At 41.1% G+C, this 26398-nt stretch overlaps 1 protein-coding gene and 1 non-coding gene across 3 annotated transcripts; both read right to left on the bottom strand.

The window, feature by feature from the left end:
* Positions 1–1185: 1185 nt before the first annotated feature.
* On the bottom strand, positions 1186–26398 carry CWF19L1 (CWF19 like cell cycle control factor 1). 2 transcript variants are annotated; one of them, XM_005892057.3, is made up of 14 exons: positions 26259–26398; positions 23647–23731; positions 21696–21774; positions 20930–21031; positions 19251–19465; positions 17275–17393; positions 15871–15955; positions 13611–13751; positions 11620–11734; positions 10844–10923; positions 6199–6408; positions 4802–4921; positions 4309–4406; positions 1186–1622 (listed from the first exon to the last, which is right to left on the bottom strand). In XM_005892057.3, exons 1-14 carry the CDS (start codon positions 26279–26281, stop codon positions 1475–1477), a joined length of 1620 nt encoding a protein of 539 aa, XP_005892119.1. In that variant the 5' UTR covers positions 26282–26398; the 3' UTR covers positions 1186–1474. The 2 variants fall into 2 exon arrangements, with proteins under 2 accessions (XP_005892119.1, XP_070220120.1); XM_070364019.1 differs by lacking the exons at positions 20930–21031; positions 21696–21774; positions 23647–23731; positions 26259–26398 and having other exon boundaries at positions 19279–19417.
* On the bottom strand, positions 5113–5260 carry LOC138985879 (small nucleolar RNA SNORA12). Its single transcript, XR_011462840.1, has one exon. It is a non-coding gene; the product is annotated as a small nucleolar RNA SNORA12 (small nucleolar RNA).

The following is a 26398-nucleotide window of genomic DNA, read 5'->3' as shown; positions in this document are numbered from 1 at the left end:
AGATACAAACCATGTTGTATAGTAGTTCACCACTAACCTGTGTGTAGTATCCAAAATTCTGATTCCCATATATGCTTGCTAGCCATGGAGCTGGAGCATCAGTCTTGAAGGTGGCACACAGTACCACCAAAAGCATGTCCCTTCTAGCTGGGCAGACTACACAGATTGTGGCAGACTATCCAAACAGAATGAAGTCCTCATTTGCTAAGTGGGCAGCATCTGGCTCTGGAGTGTATCTGATAGGCATAGGTAGGGCCAAAATCCCTAATTCTTACTTGGAAGAGCTATGAAGGGATGCTGAAGACCCTTAAGTGGCCATCTTTGCAGGAACTGAGTTGTTTCCGATAGTTCACTTTTTGAGGTTTTTCTGAATTAAAAAAAAAAAATCCTGGCTGGTTACCTTCAGGCTCTATCATCTTGAAGCTTGCCAGCTTGTTTTTTCATGTGTAAAACAGAGGTAATAATACCTACCTCATAGCTATCTTATGAGGATTAAGTAAGAGTGTCTGGGCCGTAAGTGCCCAGTGTATAGGAGCAGTTATTTTTCTTTGGCTTCTAAGATAAGGCATTCTCTTGTGATCACTCTCTCTCTGCTCTTTTCCCATGTACTTCTTGGATGACTCGATTTCCAGGCACTCCTTAAATACTGATATTTCTCAGGTAGTCTTCTTCAGCTTACAACTGTATTCATCCTACTTTCATCCATTCTCTTAACTTCACCTGTGGCCTATATCCTGATGAGCCCCCAAACCCTATCAGCAATCCAGAGCACCTTGAATTTGTAACTATCAAACAGCAACTAAAGCTCACTTCTCGGTAAAGGAGAACTCATCTTTTTAAAAATCTTGCCCCTTCTCTTCCCAATTAGACTGTAAACTATGGAACAACAGGAAATCATGTTGGGACATGGCTATACTCCTGGAGTCTAGAAAAATGTCTAGTACAGAGGAGTTAAGTATTTCCTGAAGGACTGAATGAGCTCTTTTCTATCAGTAAGATGAATTCTACAAGGGAAAAATGGCTAAGGCCTTGGGTCCCTTCTCCATTCTGGATTGCTCAGTAAGAAGCCACCTGTGAGATCCTGGGATAACAGCTGGACCTAAAGCCCTGGCCCCTCCTACTATATACACACACACACTACTTCATTTCACTAGTTACAGGTAACATGAACACAAGACACTTCCCAACCATGAAAAAGCATTTGGATTTTATATAGTTTAAATATTTTTGAAAATGTTGACAAACATAACCTCTACTTGGAACTGGATGACAGATATGCTTTTAACATAAGATCTTCATCCTAAAATATGACTTTTCCCAAAAAATATTCAATCTTAGGCCTCTTGCTACAGGCAGGTTCCATGGGAATACACAAAAAGAGGCAGGAAAACAGTCCCCATGGGAGACTGTTGTTTCCTAAAAAGCAGGCTGCTATTATACCCTGTGAAGTTCATCAAGTGCTTTTTCCCTTTACTCAGTCATCATCCACGGTGAAGTCAAAGGGCTCAAAGTCTTTCCGGAAGCGGCGAGCCAGAGTCTCCTCCTCTTCCTTACTCATCTGACACTTCCTCCAGTCAGACTTGTCAGGAATATTAAGGATAGCTTCACTAGCCAGGACCTCCCTGCAAAAAGAGGACAGAGAAGTCAAAATGGACAATATCCGTCCAAAACCTTCGATTCCTCTCCAGCCAGAGAGCTCTGCTCAGCATCACCCAAAAAAGGCATGCAAATTCCTCTAACTTTGCTCACACCATGTTCTCTTCCCTGAGGGCTATCTCTGCCATTCTATCTATCAAAATCACATCTGTTTTAAAGTGACCAGCCCAGGTCTTAGCTCTTCTCTAACTCCTCAAATTCCATTTACTCCTCTGAACAACCTGGAACTACGTTACTGCTACCTAGAGAATCAACATGACATAGTAGAAAGAGGGCAGGCCCTGCAATCAGAAAGAGACGAGACTGGATTCCATTCCTAGCTCTGCCGTTTGCTGTCTAAGAACAGATTACTTCATCTCTGTGTCTTGATTTCCTCGCCTATGACATGCAAAATAAGGGTTTTCTAATGTATGAAGATAACACAATCAAAGCACCAAACTAGTTGTAATTACATCCTGCCTTAGACTCTAGTTTCGTTATCTCAGGCCATTAATGGGCTGAGGGCACGGTGAAAAGTCAGGCACCTAGTATCATACCCTGATCTGACTTTCTGCCTTTTTTTTAGTGCCCTCAAGTCTATATAGGCACAATACCACATGCTCAATGTCAACAAAATCACCTCTCACACAAGCTATCTTCTAAATGCCACTGCTTTCTATTTTTACTTATTTTGATATATTAGAAATAACCCTATTTGTACATTTGTTTGGTTCATTTTCCACTTTGAAGCTACAGTAAATAGAAAGGCTAAAAACAAATCACAGAATCTTCTAAAAGTCAAAGGACCTAAGCTCAAGTTCTTATTCTCTGGGCAGACTATGAGACTACCTCTTCATCTGTAGAATGAAGATAGACCCATCCTTCTTGTACAGCAGGAAAAAAAAGATGTCTTCTCAAGTATTTTGTTAACTATAAAATGCTATGTTCCCTGGTGGTTCAGATGGTAAAAAATCTGCCTGCTAATGCAGGAGACACTGGAGACGCAGGTTTGATCCCTGGGTTGCGAAGATCCCCTGGAGAAGGAAATGGCAACCCACTCCAATATTCTTGCCTGGAAAATCCCAGACAGAGGAACCTGGCAGGCTACAGTCCATAGGGTGGCAAAGAGTCGAACATGACTGAGTGACTAACACTTTCACTATCACCTGTAAGTTACTACTCTGAAAAATACTCAGTGTTGAAAATACAACCAAATATCAAGAGCATAAAATCATTCAAAGAATCTCTCCTCTGTAAGCTTACATGCATGTGCCCTCAGTATCTAAACCTGTGTCTGCTGCTGAATCAACAACACAAAAGATAATGTCAGATGTCTGAAGCTCCTAATACACTTTTTCTCATTTATTATCTGCTTTGAAAATGTAGACAACTACATTTACTAGACTTGTCTACTGGTGGCAGTCTCTTAGAGGCTTTCCAAATTGGCCCAAAAATGGTTCAGAGTTGACTCAAAGCTCAGTTCTAACTAGGGAAAAAAAACCACTGCAAAACACAGACACCAGCACCAGATAATCTGTCCTGCACATTTTTCCAACTACCCTCCATAATCTCTTCTTGCCAGCAAACTCCTGCCTTCAGTCTCTGCCTAATTTATACCACTCCCTGTACAGTCGTACAGTCATGTTCTCCATGATGTGAGGAACAGAAATGAAGCCTCATCCAAATCTTTAGGACACTTCAGAGTACTGAGTTAAGACCTCAATTTTGGGGTCCAGCAGGCCAGGTCACTGTGACCATGGACAAGCTACCTCACCACTCTAGAGCCACACTGTCCACTACTAAAGCCACCAGCATGCTTGGTCATGTCCAGCTCTTTGCAACCTCACGGACTGTAGTCCACCACTCTTACGTCCATGGGATTTCCCAGGCAAGAATACTGGAGTGGGTTGCCTTTTCCTCCTCCAGGAGATCAAACCCACGTCTCCTGCAACTCCTGCATAGGCAGATTCTTTACCACTGAGCCACCTGGGAAACCCAATGAAGGCAGTAGCCTAATATATTTAAATTTAATCATAATTAATTAAATGAAATTAAAAATTGAGTTTCTCAGTCACATTAGCCACATTTCAAGTGCTCGGTAATCACCAGTAATGGGGCTGGGGATTACTGTGTAGGACAGTGTAGATTTATAGAATATGTCTATCATCATGCAAAGTTCTACTGGGCACTCCTCCAGAGTCTCATTCTCCAGACTGGTAAACTGGGATGACAGTACCTACCACACAGAGTTTAGAAGATTAAATGAGGCAATGCATGGAAAGTTCTTGGCACAGTGCCTGGCACAGAGCACATGTTCATAGTAGCATTTTCCTCCCTTGGGCTAGAATGCCCAGGCACCAGGTTTACCCTCTAAATCTCCCTCTCAGGCTCAACTTCAGCCCTTTCATGATGCCTTCCATCAAGCAGAAATGGCTCTCCCTTCTCTGGATTTCTAAAGTACATTGTTCCTCAAAACTTTTTTATGGTACTTTCCACATTCTACATTACATTACTGTCATATACGTTAAGTATCTGACTTGCCCTAAGACTATTTGCTCCTTAGGGCAAGGACTATTTCTTGTTTGGCTTTTTATTTAACTCGTCATGCAGCCCACTACTTTATCCAGAGTAGGTCTAGTGAAAACACATTTAAAATAAGAAAAATATACAAACCTTCCAAACTGCAAAGGAAAATTCTTTTTAATTCTGTGGAAAAGTTTCTCTCCTGTGTCAAGTTCAACATAAAAATATGCTGCTCCTGGCTGTGCAATCTACAGTAAACAGAGTCATATGAGGACATGTAATAGTACTTTAAACATTGAAAATCCCAGCCCATCTCTTAAGAGCTTTAATTTGGCAAAGAATTTAGAAGTATAAGAACTTTAATACAACAAAAGTTTAAAAAGACACTGGCAGATATTACAACGATCCTCCCAGTGGCACCTACCTTCCTAAGTTCCTGCCTTAGGAAATTTCTGATTTCTTGCCCTTCCCAGGAAAGCACTAAGGAACTGCTATAATATAATCTTCATCTCTAGTCACATGCTCGAGCACCAAATTGTCACCTGCCTATTTAACATTTGTTGAATGCCTCTGAGTACCTCAGGCTCTATAGGCTAGAAACCCAATACTTCCCCTGGAATATCACCTTCCTCTCCTGTTTTACCTGCTTGATGTCTGAGTGCTCTGGGATTTCCAGGAGCTCTATCTGCTGTTCCTGTGCCTGAGTGATGAAGGCGTCTTTAATGTCATCAGTAGCACAGCTGCTGAGTGGCACAGGAATAACCTAGGGGTGGGGGGGAGACAGGAAAAATTCTTTGTGCAGGTCTCAGAGAGGTTGTGCCTCCCGCACAGTCTCTGAGATGTAGCAAATTCATCACAGGGGTGGAGGAACACCCCTCAGCAGACATTTTCCTCAGGCCAGACAGGTCTATGTCATCCTGTCTGTAAGGACTTAAACTTATGAGACAGCCTTTCACATGTGGGAGGCCATCTCTGATGCAGAAAAGGCTAGAAAGAGATCTCTTTGTCATCAAGCCTTTTCCAGCTCCTATATAATATATGTGGCAGAGTCAGGCCCATTTGAAAACTTAACAAATGTGCCAGAAAGAAAACCACCACAATGACATTCAAATTACCCATAACAGTCTCTGAATTTCTGAGCTGGAAGCCCTGGGCAAGACCTGAGACTGCTTCCTACCTGTGAACTGTCACTCATGCTAAGCTTCACACAAAATAGCCACTCTCTTTCCAAACTCTTATCTGTCAAGGCCCAAATCTTTCCTGGGACCTTCCTGAACTATCCATTTCTTTTCTCAACAAGGCACTTACTACCTGTGCTATTCAGTTGTGCTGACTATGCACTTCCCTGGAAGTCCCTGGAGTTATCACCAGAAACTATAACCTTTTAGATGAATATTATTTAAATATTAATATGAAAGTTCATACTAAATTTTTTAAAGTATTAAGTCAACTATTCAAATACTTAATCTTATATTAGAATCAAACACTTAAATATTTATTAAAATTAACATTTGTTGATGGGCACTTGGATTGTTTCTAAGTCTTAGCTGTTGTAATAGTGCTGCTATGAAAACTGGGGTGCATGCATCTTTTTGAATTAAAGGTTTTCGTCTTTCCTGGATATATACCCAGGACTGAGACTGCTGGATCATAGGATCTATCTTTAGTTTTCTGAGAAACCTCTATACTGTTTTCCATAACGGCTGCACCAATTTACAGTACAACCCAAGTGTCCATCAACAGACGGCTGCCTTAAGAACATGTTGTATATACACACGATGGAATACGAAAAATGATGAACTGTTGCCATTTGCAGCAGCATAATAGGTGAACCTAGTAGAGGGAATTATATTCAATATCTTGTAACAACCTATAAATAGAAAATGATATTTTATATATATATACAAGAACTGAATCACTTTGCTGTACATCTGAAACTAATACAATATTGTCAGTCAACTATACTTCAAAAAAATTAACATTATTTAAATATTTATCAATATCCAGGCCCTTCCAAGCTCTTGGACAGAGATCACATACCTGTAGCTGCAGGTGATGGCTTTTATAATTCCTCTCAAATAGAACACAGCGTTTGCCTCGACTCCTAAAGAACCTCCTCAAGGTAGCCTTGTACTTCTCCACCTCTTCTACCACCTCTGCTGAAAGCTCCACCACTGACTGGTAGTGTCCAATGGGCAGAATGAGGACATGGTCATCAGATAAGCCTCCTTTGGCCAGGGCAAGGTAGCACTGAACAGGAAGCACACAGAAGTGAGACTTCAGTCCTGCATGTGTGATTCTTCAGAGAAAAGCCTCTACTAAGTGTGAGCTGCTAGGGTGTGGGGCAAGTGCGCCAGAGGCTACCGGCAGAACTTCTCCTAAAAAAAAATCTGATTTTAGAGGTTGACAACATTGTTGTCAAGTACCCGCTAAAGAATGAGGTTAGATCCAACAAATTTCTATGCAACTATCAAATGAACTGGGGAAAAATGAGCAGCACACAGCCTGGCTTTTGGCTACAAACACACCAGAGCTGAAGGAGACTAGAACAACAAACTTGGTTTTTCCTCCCAGGCTCCAAACTTGAAACAATTTAACAATTTTCCAGTGACTATCACTCAACCCACAGGAAGATACCACTTCTGATTTCAAAGAACCACTTCTGATTTCAAATGAACTACTTCCCCTACAGTGACACCTAATTCCACCCCTAAATATACTTCCTGGGTTCACGAAAAAGGCTAAGATGATATGATTATCATCATCATCACCAATGTCCCTACAGCCTTAAGCTGCTGACTGACCTTTACAAAATGAAAGCAAACATAACCTAATGGAGAAGGAAGAAGAAGAAACTTCAAACTCAGGTACATCCAAAGAAAACTACGGTTCCCAGCAATGGCTGTGGACAGCTAAACAGCAACTAAAAGTATTTCTGTCAAAACCCAAACACACAAGACTGCTCTGCCACTCAGACATACTTTGAAGGGAAGAGAGCAGAGAAAGGGCCAGGCAAATGAAGGTACCAGAGCTTTAGAAAAACAATCCGAAGTATACTTTTAGTGTGGTGCCTTCAAAGTTAAGACTGAACGAAAGAGTCATTTATTTTTCATCTACCCTGAGAAAGCCCAACAGAAAGACAAGATAGGTAACAGCAACAAACTAAAGCATTATCATCCTTGCTCTCCTTGGCACAGAGGACTGAACACATCTACAGAGTTAATATTCCAGATGACTAAAGTTCATCAAAACCTCATAAGCACTAAAACAGTAAAAAAAAAAAAAAAAAGTACAGTAACCAATGTGATTGTGTTTGTTTTAAAAGGTTACTCTAGAAAATTACATTTTCTAGCCTTTATGTCAGAGGGTTGCTGCCATAAATGGCAGTTTTTATATTGTGATGTGCCTTGAAGCTACTGAAGGCTTCTAGTCTAGACTAAACAGCACCCCTAAGGCAGTACCTTCTAGTTTTTGTGACGTTTCAAACTTGCCCAGTCTCTTCCCTACTTTTCAAACTCTCAACTTCTAATCTGTGCTGTACTTGAATTCATCTCTAATTTTATCTATGTAAGTAGGACCTGAATGAGTATTTCTCCCATAAATGCATGGATTTTGCAGTACTTATTCTGGACTCTTAGCAGCCTGCAACTGCTTTTACCAACTTAAACCTATGGGTCATTAGCATACTTCTATGTATACCCCTTGAAGAAGGCATGGCTGTTGCTGCTGCTGCTAAGTCGCTTCAGTCGTGTCCGACTCTGTACAGCCTCATAGACGGCAGCCCACTAGGCTCCTCTGTCCCTGGGATTCTCCAGGCAAGAATACTGTAGTGGGTTGCCATTTCCTTCTCCAAGGCACACATGCATGTGAAATTGCTCTGTGTGACCCTATGGACAGCAGCCCACCAGGCTCCTCCATCCACAGGATTCTCTAGGCAAGAATACTGGAGTGGGTTGCCATTTCCTTCTCTGGGAAGGCATGGCAATGACAGAGAAAAGCCAGGGGAAAAAAGAAAAAAGCCAAGGGGATCAAAAGGAGTGGTTGCAGAGACGGGACTCCAAGTCCTCAGCCAGATACCCACAGGTCACCAGACATTTGCAAGAGATTTCTACCAACAAAGGACAGTGCAGGTAAGGGTAAACTTGATTGGTAGGTAAGCTACCAATCAAGTAGCTTTGGTAGCTAAGTACCAATTGGTAGGTAAGCCAAAATCATCAGGTGACCTCCTATCTGTCCACAATCAAAATCTGATATGCTTTTTGCCCCTCTAACTTCAGGTCAAGATAAGAAGCACAGAGTTTTCCTTGAAATTCCCCTAGGCTCATACCCCAGTAAAAGACCCTCATTATCAGGATAAGCTGAGGAAAAAAAGGTCATCCCCAGGAAACAAAATCAGAATAAATCAATGAAAAATGGATGAAAGTATCTGCCTACAAAAGCATCACACACTACGAAATGATCTGTATGTATTATCCTCAGGAGCCTTGGAAAATAGCTATTTCTAGTATGGGTGACTAGGGTGCAACTGTAACTCTGAAAATTAAGCTTCTTTTCACTCTAAGTGAATGAAAAAGAAGGATAATGGTCTGTATGGATCCCAGAAGAATGAGGGTCAAAAATGAGTATTATTTAATATAATATCTAAGCAAGTCATGCCCAAGGAAAAGCATTTGGGAAGTCTGAAATAGGATGACTTTACAGTGAGATACATGTATTCCATCAGAACTTTTCATAGCCTGAATAAAATCCTTCTCAAGATCATCCAGTTGTCACAGTCTGATTGCTTACCCAGCAATCTTATAATTATCATCTTGGGTTCCCAGATACCCAGACCAGAAATGTGGATGTGAGTCTTCCTGTCATTAGGAAGCTATATCCTCTATTACTAGGCAAAACTGAGAACTTATCACTTTAGTCTTTTATAATTAGTGTAAATCAGTTCCCAACACTACATAGTTACTATAGATAAAAATTAATAAACTCAAGTTTTAAAATCTGAAGATACAAAAAAAGAATACTAACATTTTTAGCCGAATATGAGTGTATAGGCAACAGAGGACTCCTTTTCAGGGACAAAGAAAATCATTGTTTCAAATGGTAATTCAAAAAAGCAAATCATCATCCCCAAATAGTATGGAATAAAAACATATAAAGTTCAAGAATTTCATAAAAGCATCACCCTAGGAAAGCCATACCTGTTTGTCAGAGAGGAGGGAAAGAAGGAGGAATCTTGACAGCTCCCGCCTGCCAGACATAATAGTAACCGCTTGGACCGGCACCTTACCTCCTCACTCACTCCCTAGACCACCCTCACACCCAGACCTGGGTTTCACCAGGCTGGGCCTGGCTGGACCCTGTCCCGGGCCGAGCCAGACTTACATACCGCCCTGGGCCAGAGCTGTCAGCCCCGCGAAGCTAAGGGCAGCTTCCACCACATGAGGCCTCATCCCCAGGCAGGCTCACAACCCTTTGTCTGGAAAAAAAGGGGGCTGCTGGTATTGACAAGTTCAAGTCCTGCCCTCCCTGCCCACCTGCCACCCTGCACCCCACTGCCTGCCTTCCAGCTCCTTTTCAAAGCATCAACTGACCAACTCCGCCTCCAGCAAGGGAGGCAAGACCCTCAACCTCCTCCACCTCTCCGTCTCTGTCTTCCTCCTCCTACACAAACCAGGGCACCGGGGGCCGCTCAGCCTACGCAGGAGCGGCGCCCACCGGAAGGTCAAGTTCCCCTTCTCCAGCAGACAGCTGCGACAGCCAGGCCTGGGGTGTCGTCTTCCCCCTGGACTACTAAGAGCCCTTTCAACATAGCTCTCCCCAGCACAATTTCCCCAAGATCTAGTCCGCCCGTTAACCCTCCTTCTCTTGGCACCCCAAATCCCCCAGGCTCATCTAACTCTGCCATCTCTCTCATCGGTCCCCTAAAAAAAAAAAAAAAAAAAAAGGAGGAATCTTGTGAAACTGATTCTACTAAACCACAAGAGAACTGCTATAGTTGCCACGGTCAAGATAGACAATATCAAATGTTGGGGAGGATGTAGAAAAACAAGAACCCTCATACATTGCTGGTGGGAAAACAAGATGGTGCAGCTGTTTTGAAAAATAGTTTGGCAGTTTCTTAAAAAGGTAAACATAAAATTACAAACAACTCCACTTCTTAGGTTAGGGCTATCCAAGAGAAAAAACATATGTTCACACAAAGACATGTATGCAAATGTTCACTAATAGCCATAAAGGGGAAACAACTCAAATGTCCACTTAGTGAATAAATAGAAAAAATGTAGTCTATCCATACAATGGAATACCATTTGACAAGGAGGAATAGAAAACTGATACAGGCTACAACATGAATAAGAAGAATATTATGCTAAGTAAAAGGAGCCAGACGCAAAGATGTACAATTCCATTTATACGAAATATCCAGACGGACAAAGTAGACGAGTGGTTTCCTGGAACTGAGGGTGGGTGTGGGGATTAACTGGAAATGGGCATGAGGACTCTTACTGAAGTGATGAACATGTTCTAAAACTGTATTATGTGATGGTTGTACAATCAGTAAGCTTACTAAAAGTCACTGAATTGCACACTTAAAGTAGGTAAATTTTATATGTAAACCATGACTCCATAAAGTCAACAGAAAAGAAACAGGTGTCTTCCTCTCTGCAAGAGGTTCATGGAAGTAACTCACATGTGTGCCAATGTTGACCACCAAATGCTTTTCCACTTCAGGGCTGGCAAGGCAAAACCAGCAGGGTCCTGGAGGCTGAGCTTCACGTGGGAGAAAGACAAATGTTACCACGGTGCAAGCACTACAGCACATAACCACCGACAGAACACGGCCTTGTCTGATCTTTGTGTCCTGCGAAGACTGTGTTACACACTACTGCCACAGCGGGTCTGCTGCACTCCCACTATGACCCCCGCCCCCATCGCCATTATTAATGAAACTAAATGTCTACAGACGTTCTGAATTGGTAACCAGTCCACAGGTAGGGGATCTACAAGTGATAGCCATAGCATGTAACTGGCAATTGACTGCAATAAGAGAACATTCAACTGGGTGTCTGGAGCCCCATTTCTAGTTCCAGTCATGCCACCAGCTAGTCACATGACGCCAGGAGTTACAAAGTCAACTTCTTCATCTTTGAAACAAGTGGGTGGAAAAGAAGATCTCAATGTATTAACAGCTATCTTTGCTAACATTTTGATTATTATTTTATAAACCTGCACTGGTTTTGTAGGCTCTTAACCTTCTGTTTTACAGACATGAAGGAAAGGAACTTTCTCCATAGTTCTTACAGAAATAGCCTCAGACAGCATCAAAGTCAAGCCATCTTTGCATCCTTTTGTTTTTATTATTGATCTTCTGCCAGAAGAGGCCCTTTGAGCAATGCTGCTTCCCAAACAAGACCCAAAATAACCATTATTGCCCACAGAAGAGACCTCTGGAGCCAAGGTACTTACGAGGTTTGCGAGGCTGCTTTGGGTGAGGAGAAGACTTGCTATCTCTGCCTGTAGATGAACGCTTCCTTCCCTGCTTTTCATTTAAATCAAAGAAAAACTGGCAGGCTGATTCTTCCTAGAACAGCCAATAGAAGAGTAAATGTTATTAAACTAACCTTTAAGCAAGTAGCCAACCATCACACACAAGGGAACATTGCTACCTTCCTCCCAGCCCTTTCTGCCTAATCTAGCGAAGCAAAATAGTTTGCCAGTCCTGATGCCTGGACTCAGTCACACCTCTCAACACTTATATAACTAAGCTACCAAATTCATCCCTTTGGAAAAGCAAATTAACATGTAAGTTATACAGCAATTCTTGCCTAAAACACAATAGCATGATCCCGCCCAAATCCCTTTCCCTCTCTCAGTAGGGCTGTAGTAGTCTTATAATTTCACAGATCAAACGACTTTAACTGAGTTTTAATTTAAAAAAATAAAAGGCTGCTCATTAAGAAGGTCTAAGAAAGCAGACCATTCATACTAGTAAGGGAACTTGACATTCCTTGCTTGAGTGAAGGGAAAATGAATTTCAGAAAAGTCTGCTATTAAGAAATCTCTTCAGAGTAAATCTTATTGACCTACTACCACTCATTCAGTTCAATTCAGTTCCAGTCACTCAGTCGTGTCCGACTCTTTGCAACCCCATGGACTGCAGCACACCAGGCCTCCCTGTCCATCACCAACTCCCAGAGTTTACTCAAACTCATGTTCATTGAGTCGGTGATGCCATCTAACCATCTCATCCTCTGTTGTCCCCTTCTCCTCCTGCCTTCAATCTTTCCCAGCGTCGGGATGTTTTCAAATGCGTCAGTTCTTCGCATCAGGTGGCCAAAGTATTGGAGTTTCAGCTTCAGCATCAGTCCTTCCAATGAATATTCAGGACTGATTTCCTTTAGGATGGACTGGTTGATCTCCTTGCTGTCCAAGGGACTCTCAAGAGTCTTCTCCAACACCAGTTCAAAAGCATCAATTCTTCTGTACTCGGCCTTCTCTATAGTCCAACTCTCACATCCATACATAGCATGACTACTGGAAAAACTAGTTTTGACTAGATGGACCTCTGTTGGCAAAGAAATGTCTCTGCTTTTTAATATGCTGTCTAGGTTGGTCATAACTTTTCTTCCAAGGAGCAAGCATCTTTTAATTTCATGGCTGCAGTCACCATCTGCAGTGATTTTGAAGCCCCCCAAAAATAAAGTCTGTCACTGTTTCCACTGTTTCCCCATCAACTTGACGTGAAGGGATGGGACCAGATGCCATGATCTTAGTTTCCTGAATGTTGAGTTTTAAGCCAACTTTTTCACTCTCCTCTTTCACTTTCAACAAGAGGCTTTTTAGTTCCTCTTCACTTTCTGCCATAAGGGTGGTGTCATCTGCATATCTGAAGTTACTGATATTTCTCCTGGCAATCTTGATTCCGGCTTATGCTTCATCCAGCCCACTGTTTCTCATGATATACTCTGCATATAAGTTAAATAAGCAGGGTGACAACATACAGCCTTGACATACTCCTTTCCTGATTTGGAACCAGTTTGCTGTTCCATGACCAGTTCTAACTGTTGCTTCCTGACCTACCACTCATTATAAGATAACAAATTACATTGCTACCAAGCACTTGGATCCTTGCCTGAAAAGTTAGGAACAGGGAATTAACTTTAGACAGGAAAGACTTTATATGTGTAACCCCAATATTCGAACCAACTTTAGACAATGAAAGACTTAAAATATAAAACGGTTAACCCCAAACTACAATTAAATGTACACACACACATTGATCCTACTGGAAATCTACTAAAGCTTTCTAATCACCACCACAATTTCCCAAAGGAGAAAAAAAAGAGATTAAGGTTCTAGGGATTAAACTTGCCTAATGAACTAAACTATAACCAGGGAAAAGACACCTGTAATGGGTAATCATGCCCAGAAAATGTCACCTCTCAATCAGAACCCACCTCAGGGGCAGGAGTTTGCTTTCCTGTGGACGCTTCCTTCCCAGATTTTCTGTACGGGTTTTCAGTGACATCTGGCGGCTGTTTTACCAGTTCTGCTGCATCCATTAGTTTCATAGGAACAATACTGAATGCATAAAGATACTTTGGAAAAAGAATAACAATATTATTATTTGCATACTATTTATGCAAATATAACCAACCTCCTGGATGTAAAATTCCACAAAAATCTTCAGAAACTGAGTAAAACTAAAGAGCAGCAACCAGCCTATCTGTAGTTCAGAGAATCCATAACAATGCCATTTCGGTGATCTTCGCAAGGGCTAACCACGAGCTGATAAAGTAACAAGCAACTATTCAAAGCCCAGCCCTTACATAAAACAACTAGCACTACAAGGCCTAGAGGGATTTGCTCCATAACCCTTGAAGACAAATTGCTTTTGTCTCTCAGTCCTTTATCTTTACATGTTGTAGTCCTTTAAAGGACTGGAACCTGGTGGTCCAGAGTCGATGATAAAAAAGTGAAAGAGAGAGCTGGAGGGAAGGAGGGAGAGAGAGAGAAAGAAAGACAGACACGGGGACCCAAGCTCTGATGGAGCAAAGGTGCTTTAATGATCTTTTGGTGAGTATATATAGGCTGTTGTACAAGAAATTTCTTTCGACAATGATAAAGATCAGAAAACCAAATGTACAGCAATCTAGTTCCAAGGGAACAAGGGATTAATAATGGTCACAAGGTCAGGAGACAATCCATATCTCAAGAAAGAGGATTGAGACTAAGCAGTTTTGTCGTAAGGAGAATGTTTACTGAAGGAGATTCAAGCCTGTCTCATCCTATGTCCTCAGTCCTGGGAGCGGTGTGCCTTTCCACCTGTTTCTGGCAACAGAAACTGATAAGGAACAGGGGATTTATGAGAAACAGCACATAGGAATCCTGTTAAACATTCCCTGACATTTGTGTACTTTGTCAATAGTCACTGTACTGCCCTTGTTTTTTTCCAATGAAAAACAACTTAGTGTTTTCCTTTGATTTTATACAATTTCTGCTATTTATGCAGATAAATTTTCTTAGGGATTAGTAGCAAGGAACTAAATATATAAATATCTAGAATCTTGGATGGACGACACAAATATTGAAAACTTTATTTGAGATATGAATAGATGCTTAACCTCACTACTTATCAGGGAAATACAACCGATTAACACTGACACACAACCTTCTTCTGTCAGGATGGCAAAAATGTCAATAAAAACTTGACACTACCCATTGAGAATGTAGACAGAAAACAGTCTCATACACTGCCGGTGGGGGTATAAACTGTAACAAAATTTTGAGATAATTTAATAATACTTGCCGATTTCAAAATGCGCATATTCTGAGTGAAGTATGCGTTGCTTAGGGCTAAGGCTAACAGGTCCCTAAAAGTAAAACAACAGACTATAAATACTGTAAGTGATACTCAGTCTTAAAAGGGCAGTTTAAAAAAAGGAAGAAAGGAAGAAGGGAGGAAAGGCAGATAAGTTGTTAATAAAAAAGAAATTACAAATCAAAACTTGCTAAGAATGCCCTGGGCCCCAAAGTTTGAGCTATTATGGAAAAAACAAAACAGGTATTTGCTTATCTTTTGCATGTACACTGTTCATGGCCTATTAAAGTGAGAAAATCTTCAGATAATTTATCTGTTTTCCCACTTGACTTACTGTTCTAATCTTTAGCTGTCCCAATCCACAATATCCTGGCTTTTGGCCTTAAAGAATCAGAAATGCTCTCAAGGAAGTGAGAAAACCAATATATATACTTTTCTGGTATATTCTCTTTCATTCACTTGCACAGTTTTCTCGTATAAAGCCAGATTCCAGGTATCACTAAGACTGCCCAAAGCCAAGGAGAGCTTAGGTAAATCCTTGGGAAGATTTTATTATTTAGGCTAAATGAAGTTGCTATAGTACCACCTGATGTCAAACCCTTGAAAAATACCCATGGAAACAACCACATGGATGTGGGAAGAAAGGAACATAACTCATTTGAAAATCTGCCTTTGTTCCACTGGGCCTATTTTCCCAAACCCTTCCCTAAAATCTCCTACAAAGGACCCAAGGAAACTGACCTTTCATTACCATATTACTACAAAGAGTAAAGTTGCTAAAGTACTGGGACATTACAGTTGGGAAGAAGAGAAGATCTGAATCCTAAACTGGGCAAGAGGAACATTTATCAGGCAGACAATGAATACTAACCAATCACCAAACACTCAACATTTACCTTTTTCTTTTCTGGATTTCCAACATTTGCCAGAGCTATAAACCTGGTGGCATGCTGTGCATTTTCCTGTAGAACAATGTGATTTCTGTAATATATTTGAAAGATAATAGGTTATCAACAAACTTTACTTTTTTTTGGCCGTGGCTCGAGGCTTGCTCATTCTTACTTCCCTGACTAGGGAGTGAACCCAGCAATGAAAGCACTGAGGCCTAACCACTAGACTGCCAATGACTTCCCAACAACAAACTTTACTTTTGATCTGCAATTATGAGATATGTAGACTCCAAGGGTCCATGAAGAGAGCACAGGCCTAAGTCCATCACTACATCACCACCAGTAATATCTCAGATGTTACCCATCCATTCAGTAGAATAATCATGCCTACTTCCCAGGGCTGCCGTTAGGGAAAAATGAGATCACGAATCTGAAAAGCACAAAAAACTCTGAGTTGGGCAACTGGCAAAATGTTAATAATTGCTAATGTAGGTTATGGGTTCAGGAGGGTTCATTATACTATTCTCTCTTCTTTTGTGTAACAATAGAATAGAATACCCTAATGGCTAATGATGTGAGAGCATCTTTTCACGCACCTATTGGCCATTGGTGTATGTTCTTCAGAGAAATACATATTTGCATCCTTAAAGGTTGAGCTGCCTTTGAGTGGCTTGTTCCAATAACCTTTTTTAGTGTATGGTTTCAGAGAAGAAGAGGTTTTTCCAGAAGGCATATATGGAGATATAAAACAAAAATCTGTAATATCTATGTTTATACCTTAGGCTGTGGGATTTATAGGGAAAGAGCAGGTTATATTCTTCTTTTGCTCACCTATATTTTTTGAACTTTCAACACATATATTGCTTTTGAATAAAAAAAAAAGTACAAATTGTTTAGGGATTATCCACGCCCTTTACAGTGACAATCATTCACAATAAATTTTACTTAACTCTATAACTTATAAAACACTGGTTTTATTTTTTCTGCAATATATCCTTTAAAAACTCCACCTCCAACCTATACTGAAAAAAAACAAGAAAAAAAATTGATACAAGTTTTTGATTCCTAACTTGAAATGTTTCTTATGTAATTACCCTGAGTTTAAGACTATACAAGGAGCACTGTTTAACCTGATCAAAACAGGACTTGCTATACATCAAGCTATGATGATTAAACAGCACTGTGATGTCAGACACTTAAGCCTACAAGGGGCTCTGTATTGGCAAATCCTTTGTATTTCAAATTAGGAAACCAAACTCAGAGAAGTGGAATGGTTTGAGAGTCACTTATTTCATGCCCGAGAAACTAAAAGAAACCAAGATGTAATATGGCTGAAATGAAAGGGAGAAGTTTACAGAGAAAATCCAAGCAAATTCTTCAAAAAACCAAAAAGAATGGAATGCTACTCACCGATATGGAAGCCTCTCATAATAGGTCTTTTCCAAAGAAGCAAAATGATATCTTGGTTTCAAGCCTGTGGCAAGACTGGAGATCAAAGCAGAGCCACATTTTTTGGTATCCACTTCTCCCTAGTAAACAGAAATTTAGTCATCATTAACAGATCTACAAGTTATCATGAAATGCAGAGATATAACAAGACACTTTGAAATGTCTTTGGAATTTTTATGTGGCTACAATGTGGCAGTAGAATTTGCATCATGAATTCTACTCTATGGCAATCAGAGAAACTCAAACACATAAGGGGAAAATGGGCTAATTACAAATGCAGAAATAAGAACAATAGTTAGAAGCCAGAAGTTAAGGAGGAAGGTTACTCCTCCATACAAACACCCAAAACAAGATTTATTAAAATCTCATTTGGGAAGGTAAGTATTTTCTCTCTGGAGCTCACAGACTGTGTGTCTATAATTCGCTTTGCTGTGCTCCTGTAGTTCTGATAAACAATCACTACAGAAGATTAAAATCAAAAGCTAGCTTTCAGGGCCCCTAGGATCCACAGAATATTTGCCATAGAACATTCAGGGACTTCATCACATAAGCATACAACCCTCTATTTTGCTTCAGTCAAGGAAAGCATGGTTTGCAGAAGGATACAATCATGCCCCTGGTTCAGTCTGTCAAAAGTTAGGCTTATTCCCAGAGCTTCCATTAACAACAAATTATGTGACCTCTCACCCATAAACCAGTTCATACTTTCTCTTAGAATGAAGTTCCAAGAGAAAAGTATGAACTGGTAAGAGAGAAATTATCAGAGTTAACTTTCCACTAAGTAAAGCAACACTTTCCTTTTGCCTTATGCTTGACTCCTTCAGCTGTCTGCTGAAGGGCAGGGAATTGGCCTTGAGGCTAGTATCTTAGGGACTGGTGTTTTTCCCCCTATAAATATGTGATTATTCATTTTCACCAAAGTCAACTTTAATCAAAAATTATAAACTTTTTTTAGCACCCTTTTCATTCTTCCTTATAGAGTATCACTTGTTCCTCCCATCATCACTTTAGTAGTCTTTCTCTGAATCTACTGCCTCTTATGTTCTAGTGGCAGAATAACCATGGATGTGTGGAAGGGGAAGAGCGTGGCCCTTCTACATTCAATATCCTGACACTGCCTGGTATTTTGTTGGCCTTTTTGGTCACAGACATATTGTGCTGAAGCTGATAGACAGTAGTCTACAATGCCCTTTTCTGGATCATCATTGATAACTCTGCGTCTAGGAACTGATATTTTTTCCCTACTCTTTACATTTTCCTTCACTGAAGCTCAGTGGATGCTTTCTGCCCTCATAGACAATCTTTCAAGGTCTTCCTTAGGCTTATTTTCCACCAGAGTAGCTCCCCATGATAGCCGTCACTCACCAACCTGGTGTACATCTTCTTCTTATAAATAATATTTAGATCAAATCCAATGACACAGTCCAATACATTCCAACATTAAAGCTTTCCCATCAAAGAACTACTAAGTTTTCAACATACTGTGTCCCAACTTTAGATCGCTATCTTCACTCCCATAATGATTCCATCTTTTAAAATATTTTAATAGCCAAAAATATATAATCTGGAATGGAAAGGGATAAATAAAACTGCAGAGCTGCCACTACCTACGAATATTTCACTGAATATTACTGACTCCTCAAAACATCTTAAGAAGGCTAAGAAAGGATACTTGAGGCAGAGACTACAATTCTTAAAAAGCTTTCATTTATAATTAAGACTTCAGCAATTTCATTGGTGAACTGTGTTTTCACAAGATCAACTTGTTTTCATCAGCCAATAGGCTTTAAGTATCCCCCAAAAAATTCACACAAGGTTTCTACTGAAAGGAACTAAGAACTGAAACACTCAAAGAGCAAAAAAAAGAAGAAAAAAAAGCTCAAATTAAGCCACTGCAATTTGCTTTTAGAAATTCCAACTGAACAAACACTACTCACAGAAGAATTCCCAAAGTTCCCCACATACTTGGGCCACGGGGATGTGAGCAAGATATCAACACCCTTAAACTGGGGTGTTGAACACAGCATTGTCCTTAGGGAAGACACATCCTTGGGACTGAAACTGTAACCTGGGACAGGCTCATTTAAGGACTCTGTCCCACTGAGGTACACAATCTGTAGTCCTGAACTTCCAGTGAAGACACCTTTACGACCTGGGTTCAAAGAAAATGGAAAAGTTTTAGTCAAACTGCAGAAGGAAATGTCACACTGGTGATGAATCTCTTTCATGCCCCAACTCTCTTAAAGCCCACTTCTGGCTCCCAGGTCTCAACGGTGGACAGCTACAACAGTATTCCTGTTCAGTACACAAGAGCTGTCCTTATGTGGAAGCTGCTGGAGCCCACAGTCTGACTGCTCTAGGTGCCTCACAACTGAGAAAACTTTGGAAGCACTGATTAAGAAAAAGGCTTTCTGCCTTCTAGAGACTCCATAGGGACTAAAAGAAATCTAGACACCTAGAGTGGCACTGAGAAGACAAAAAATAATTGCAGGTTTGAGTAAGCTCTAGTCTAGAACAGATGTGCACTTTATGAAGGCAGACACTTCCAAATGAAGGAACACATTAGGAAAGAGCAATTATTTAGGAAATAATTTAGGAAATATTTAGGGGAAAAAAAAGAGACTCTGCCATCTTCTCAATTTATTCCTGGCTTGTGCCCTTGATTCTCTTCCTTTGTGTTGCCTCCAGAACCTTGTTCCATCAGCTTTCACCTCCCTTTCATCTACTGAGTCTCACATGGCTCTTTCCACATACTGACTCATTATGGAACACATATACTGACTAACAAGAATAACGAAGTAATAAAGAACACACATACTAATTAAAAAAAAAAAAAACACTATAAAGGAGCATTTATAGCAAAGGAAATGTGGAAGCTTTCTAAAGAAAAGAGAGACCAAGAGAGAGGAAATGTGAAGAGTGGTTGAGCCATTTTAGAAAAAACTTAGTTGAATGATGCAAGAAGCAGTAGTGGTTGAAGGAGGGGAGCAGGGGAAGAAGGAAAACAAAATATGACTTTTTTTTTTTTTTTTAAAACAAAACAAAAAAAACAGCCAGATACTGAAAGGACCCACTATAAGAGTTTCAGGGGGTTGCAGAGGAACAACTTTAACCTGGAATTGAAGAGTGGACCTTGAATTGGAAAAAGGACAAGAAAGTAGTGAAAAAGCCAAGGACCAGCATTAAAAACTTGAGTTTTTTAAAACCTCAGTGAAACCTAGAGCTATAGGAATTAGGAGTCTAATTAACAAATAAGCTGTATGTATCTAGTAATGTTACACGGTGAGACACATACATGGAGTTAAAAAAATAACACACACACACTTTATACTTTAGGTACTCCAAACATTGTAGTCAAACAGTTTACTCCTCTAGTTGACTGAAACAGTATATATTGGGTTGTGGGAGTACAAGGAGATTGGGGAGAGGTGTGAGACACCAGAAACAGAGAAAAAATGACATAGTCTTAAACATATGGACATTGATTTTAGAAAAGAAGCCCCTCATCCCCATTCTCTCAGGCAGTAATGGCAGATGAATCCAGCCACAAATTTCCTAGAAGACTAATTCCTGGGACACATTATGTTCATTACAAACATACAAAATATCCACTTACCCAGATAAGTAATGTTTTCAGCTAATTCACACCCATCAACATCTTGGAAATATTTCACTGTTTCTTGGTTATTGGCACCCAGCACGTATGTCTGAATAGGAGCTAGTAAGAGAAACAGACATGACACTAGCTAGTTAGCAGATCTGCCTGGGGACCTGAGAACTGCTTCCCCATAGGAAAAACATCCATAGTGAAGGTAGAGCCTGCAATCCTCCACGTGGAACATGCTCACCACAGAGGACATCCTACAGCCAACCTGTGGCTTGATTATCAAATGGTATCACTAGGCTTATCACATCTTGGATGGAATGGTCAATGTAGTTAGGAAAGCAGACCCAAAAGAGCTTCATAAAAAAAACATCAAAACTGAAAAAAAGGAAAGAACACATACAGTTGCATTATTCAATTCTTTCCTACTGAGAAGAGAATTCTTTTCCTGGAACTAAATCCAACCAAATTAAAAATTTGAACATTCAGATGCATAGACATTCTTCCCAGATCAATGCAAAACTCTAAGGCAAACTTTTAAATCACTAATATGTAAAAAACAACTTGGCAAGAACCAGGGAGCCTTAAAACTTTGTTAGAAATCATGTTAAAAATAAGTTCTGGGGACTTCCCTGGTGGTCCAGTAGCCAAGACTCCACACTCCCAAAGCAGAGGGCCTGGGTTCAATGCCTGGTTGGGGAACTAGATCCCACACGCTGCAACTAAAACCGGGCAAAGCCAAATAAATAAAATATTAAAAAGAAAAGTAAGTTCATACCTTTCTTGACGCCAGTTTTATATTCTTTCCATTCGGCATCTGGAGTGGAGCCAAAGAAATTTCCTACACACAACAGCAGCTAAAATGAGTTTTTTAAACAGATATGAGATTTTTAAAAAAAACTATCAAATAGTACATAATTAATTGACAGTAACATTATTTGGCTAACTGTCCTATTTAATTATCTCTAACCAAATTTTCAGAGAAGGCAATGGCAACCCACTCCAGTACTCTTGCCTGGAAAATCCCATGGACAGAGGAGCCTGGTAGGCTGCAGTCCATGGGGTCACGAAGAGTAAGGCACACCTGAACGACTTCACTTTCACTTTTCACTTTCATGCACTGGAGAAGGAAATGGCAACCCACTCCAGTGTTCTTGCCTGGAGAATCCCAGGGATGGGGGAGCCTAGTGGGCTGCTGTCTATGGGGTTCCACAGAGTCGGACACGACTGAAGTGACTTAGCAGCAGCAGCAGCAACCAAATTTTTTCTTAATTTATAGAATTTCTAAACATAATTCTTTAACAATTGTAGTAGTTACTCTGAGTCTACCAATTACTGAATTTTGGCTCTCTAGCTGTCAAATACAAGCTGGTGAAGGGGATGAGAGGGTCAGGGAAAAAAATGGAGAAATCAACCTTGAAGAATCTGTGAAATACAAAACTTAGGTATCTCTCTGGTATTAGGTACCCTGAGAGATACAGGAAATAAAGGACACATTTTCTGCTTGTTGTCTTACTCAACCTTTAGCCCAATGAACAAATAATTCCCATACCTAGAATACTCTTCTGTACTCTTAAGAATTTAGAGTCCAGTAGTCAACAATACCGGAGAAGGCAATGGCACCCCACTCCAGTACTCTTCTTGCCTGGAAAATCCCATGGATGGAGAAGTCTAGTGGGCTGCAGTCCATGGGGTTGCTAAGAGTCGGACACAACTGAGCGACTTCCCTTTCACTTTTCACTTTCATGCATTGGAGAAGGAAATGGCAACCCACTCCAGTGTTCTTGCCTGGAGAATCCCAGGGACGGTGGAGCCTGGTGGGCTGCCGTCTGTGGGGTCGCACAGAGTGGGACACAACTGAGAGACTTAGCAGCAGCAGCAGCAGCAGCAGTCAACATTACATAACAATCAGGGCTCTTTAGTTTGTGAAGCATTTGCACATATATTGTCTGACTTCATCCACACCATATACCCATGAAATAGATCTGTGCTTCCCAAACCCAGTAATCAGAATCACTAAGGGAGGTTTTTCCAGTAGTCATGTATGGATGTGAGAGTTGGACTATAAAGAAAGCTGAGCGCCAAAGAATTGATGCTTCTGAACTGTGGTGTGGGAAAAGAGACTCTTGAGAGTCCCTTGGACTGCAAGGAGATCCAACCAGTCCATCCTAAAGGAGATCAGTCCTGGGTATTCATTGGAAGGACTGACGTTGAAGCTGAAACTCCAGTACTTTGGCCATTTGATGCAAAGAGCTGACTCATTTGAAAAGACCCTGATGCTGGGAAAAGATTGAAGGCAGGAGGAGAAGGGGATGACAGAGGATGAGATGGTTGGATAGCATCACCGACTCAATGGACATGAGTTTGGGTAGTCTCCGGGGGTTGGTGATAGACAGGGAGGCCTGGCGTGCTGCAGTTCATGGGGTCGCAAAGAGTCGGACACTACTGAGCGACTGAACTGAACTGAAGGGAGGTTTTGCTAGTCTGTTTTCAGTTTTGTGTAAAGTAATAAAGTAATAAAACTCAAATTCAAGAGTATAAAAAAGTCTACAGTAAACACATCATCCCCTTTCCCATACCACTCTTCAGCTACTAAATTTCCATGCTCACAAAAGAAACTCAGTCTAACAAGAGAGTAGGTGTTCCAGAAATGTATAAAGAAGCCCAAACTTTAATATGTTTGATTACAACAATCAAATTTTTAAATGCAGTAGAAAGAAACATCTTACATCAAAGTTTCCACTTTTCTTCTGAATTGCTCGAACTCTATTGAATAAAGCATCAAACTTTCCTTCGACATCTCCACATGCCAAGCTGCAAATAATAATAAATGTTAAAGCACTTCAGGATACACAAATGGGCCTGCCAGGTTTGGTATATATACTAGTCTTCCTGGATCAGGGAGATTTGTGTTCCAGTCTCTCTGAGGTTACCTGAGGGGTTCAAGGCATGTGAACTATTAGTGACTGCTGGGCGGCTCCACCTGAAGGTCTCACCAGTTATCTTCACCATATCTAAAATTTAGCTTATCATTTCCTCCAAAATTGAACCAGTTTCTTCTCACTTGCCAAGTTTTGTACATAAGTCTACTGCCAATCGGAGAAGGCAATGGCACCCCACTCCAGTACTCTTGCCTGTAAAATCCCATCAACGGAGGAGCCTGGTGGGCTCCAGTCCATGGGGTCGATAAGAGTCGGACATGACTGAGCGACTTCACTTTGACTTTTCATTTTCATGCACTGGAGAAGAAAATGGCAACCCACTCCAGTGTTCTTGCCTGGAGAATCCCAGGGACACAGGAGCCTAGTGGGCTGCCGTCTATGGGGTCGCACAGAGTCGGACACGACTGAAGCGACTTAGCAGCAGCAGCAGCAGCTACTGCCAATTTGATTACCAAGAGGCAAAAATCCCCCATGCAGTCATCAAGTCTCTTCAATTCCTTTTACAAGTATCTTTTGTGATCCTCTTGTAGCTTCCATTTACACTGCCACTATCTTAGCACAGGATTTCAGGCATCCATTCAACAAACACACACTGAGCACCTACAGTATGCTTTGCTAAGTGCAGTGTGCCAAGTACTATGCTGAGGACATGTCAAGGAATATAAAGAAGAGGAATTTTCTTTATATTCTCTGCCTCAGGACAATTATGAGGCAGAGCAACTGAGAGTCCTGTAGTTACTGAAGAGGCAGAATCAGAGAGAAATATAATGAATCTGGTATTGGCTACAACATAGGGAATATACTTACATTTCCTCTAATACCTTCCCTTCTTCCTGTCCATCCTACATAAAGCCAACAGTTCAATGTTCTTTCCTCAAAATCATTAAGACAACTCCACAGCCAGAGAGATGACAGCTTTTCACAAGTCCCTGATCTCTTTCCCCAATGTTTTCTCCAAGTTCCAAAACAGAAACCTTCTCTACTGTCAATCTGATCACTCTCTCTGTCTCTGCCATTCCCTTGGGGTGGTGACATCTCCTAACAGTCCCACTCTACCCATCTTGAATCTAAAAGATTTCCCATCTTTCAAGGCCAAGCACATCTCTAAAGCCTTCCTGACCAGCTCAGAAAGTCCTCTTCTCAAAACTTTAGAAACCCAAATAGCTTTTCAGAGCAAACTCTGTAATAAATTATTTGGCACGTTCATTTATCTTCGGAGCACCACCTCTTCTAGGAAGCCCTCCAGTCCCTATCAATCACCAATTCCTAGTGCTCCCAAAGGACCCTGCACTTCCTCTTTCATAGCAGTTGTCACATGGAATTACCATTGTTTGGGGGACAGCCACTGTCCAGTCTGTACATCATAAGACACCTCAAAACTCATCATCTCCTCATCTGGGCCCTTTGCCACGGTTTCCAATCCTACTGAAGAAAAACAGAAATCTAGGATCCAGACTATGCTGACTTCTTTGCACTCATAACCAAACATCTCCAAGCCGTGTTGATGTCCTCTCTTTAACAGACCTTGAATTTCTGCACTTTTCTTCTTCATTTACCTAGTCCTAGCTGTCTTCCACTTTGGCTCCAATTTTTTTTTTCACACTGCTGCCAGAATCGCTTTCCAAAATGAAAATTTGATCATGTCAAGGTGTTCGTAAACATTCTAGTGACTTTTTTGAAATAAAGACAAAAAAAAAAAGACTATTAATCAAAGTTCAATCCTCACTTCCTTGATTCCTCACATTAACCCAAATATCCTATATAAATCCTCCCAGAACCGTGAACCTTTTCCTCCTGACATTTACCAGGACCATAATTTAACATTTATCTGGTTTCCTGATTAATATTTGTTCCCCTAAACTATAAGATCCATTAGGGCAGGAATTCCATCTGTCCAACGCCTAGCACCAGTGCCTGGCGCACTGCAACTGTTCAATCAATGCTGTTGAATGAATGGATGAATGGAAGGCTTCTCCTCACCACCCCCCTGAAAAAACGCGCCAGGGCAAAGGTCCTCTCTCTCTCTGTTCAGTCGAACCCTGCCCAGGACCCATAAGTGGGCCCATGCCTACAATTTTTGGCTAATAAATATACTGCAAGGAGAAACGAAGGGGAAATTGATATATATCAGAGGCCAGGAAGGCCTAACATGAAGACCTGACTCTGACAGCTTCCTCTTCTCTCTGCGCCTGTAGACAATAGTCTCCCGCTTCAGAAGCGAAAACAATCGGGAGAAGAGGCCTGCTTGCCGTGGCCAGGCAAAGACGCGATAGGAGCTCACCAGCAGGCTCCGGGCTTCCACCCCGGGCTTTCCTCCTTTCTTCACGTCTTTAGAAAAACCCTCTCCAGCAGACACAAACACACAGAGACACATAGGCTTCGGACTCAGGTTCACTTACAGGCGCAGCGGTTTCTGAGCCATCTGCGTTAACAACCTGGGTTGGACCGACCAAGCAAAGCTGGAATTGCGAACCCACGCGACTCCGGAAAACTCGGCCGCACGGAGGTAAGACGACAGCCCGCCCAACCAATGAAAACT

Source organism: Bos mutus, chromosome 26 (genome assembly GCF_027580195.1).
Source record: "Bos mutus isolate GX-2022 chromosome 26, NWIPB_WYAK_1.1, whole genome shotgun sequence".
NCBI lineage: Eukaryota > Metazoa > Chordata > Mammalia > Artiodactyla > Bovidae > Bos > Bos mutus.
Note: the sequence above shows the minus strand (reverse complement) of the source record. Positions and strands in the feature narration are given on the sequence as shown.

Bases quoted from the DNA above. Each gene is read 5' to 3' on its own strand.
- CWF19L1 (XM_005892057.3), bottom strand. From the start codon at position 26,281: ATGGCTCAGAAACCGCTGCGCCT. The intron at 21,775-23,646 runs GTAAGATGTTTC...AACTCATTTTAG, and splicing joins AGAAAAGTGGAAACTTTGAT to CTGCTGTTGTGTGTAGGAAA. The intron at 1,623-4,308 runs GTTTGTATATTT...CTCTTTTTGCAG, and splicing joins TTTCCTTTGCAGTTTGGAAG to GGAGGTCCTGGCTAGTGAAG.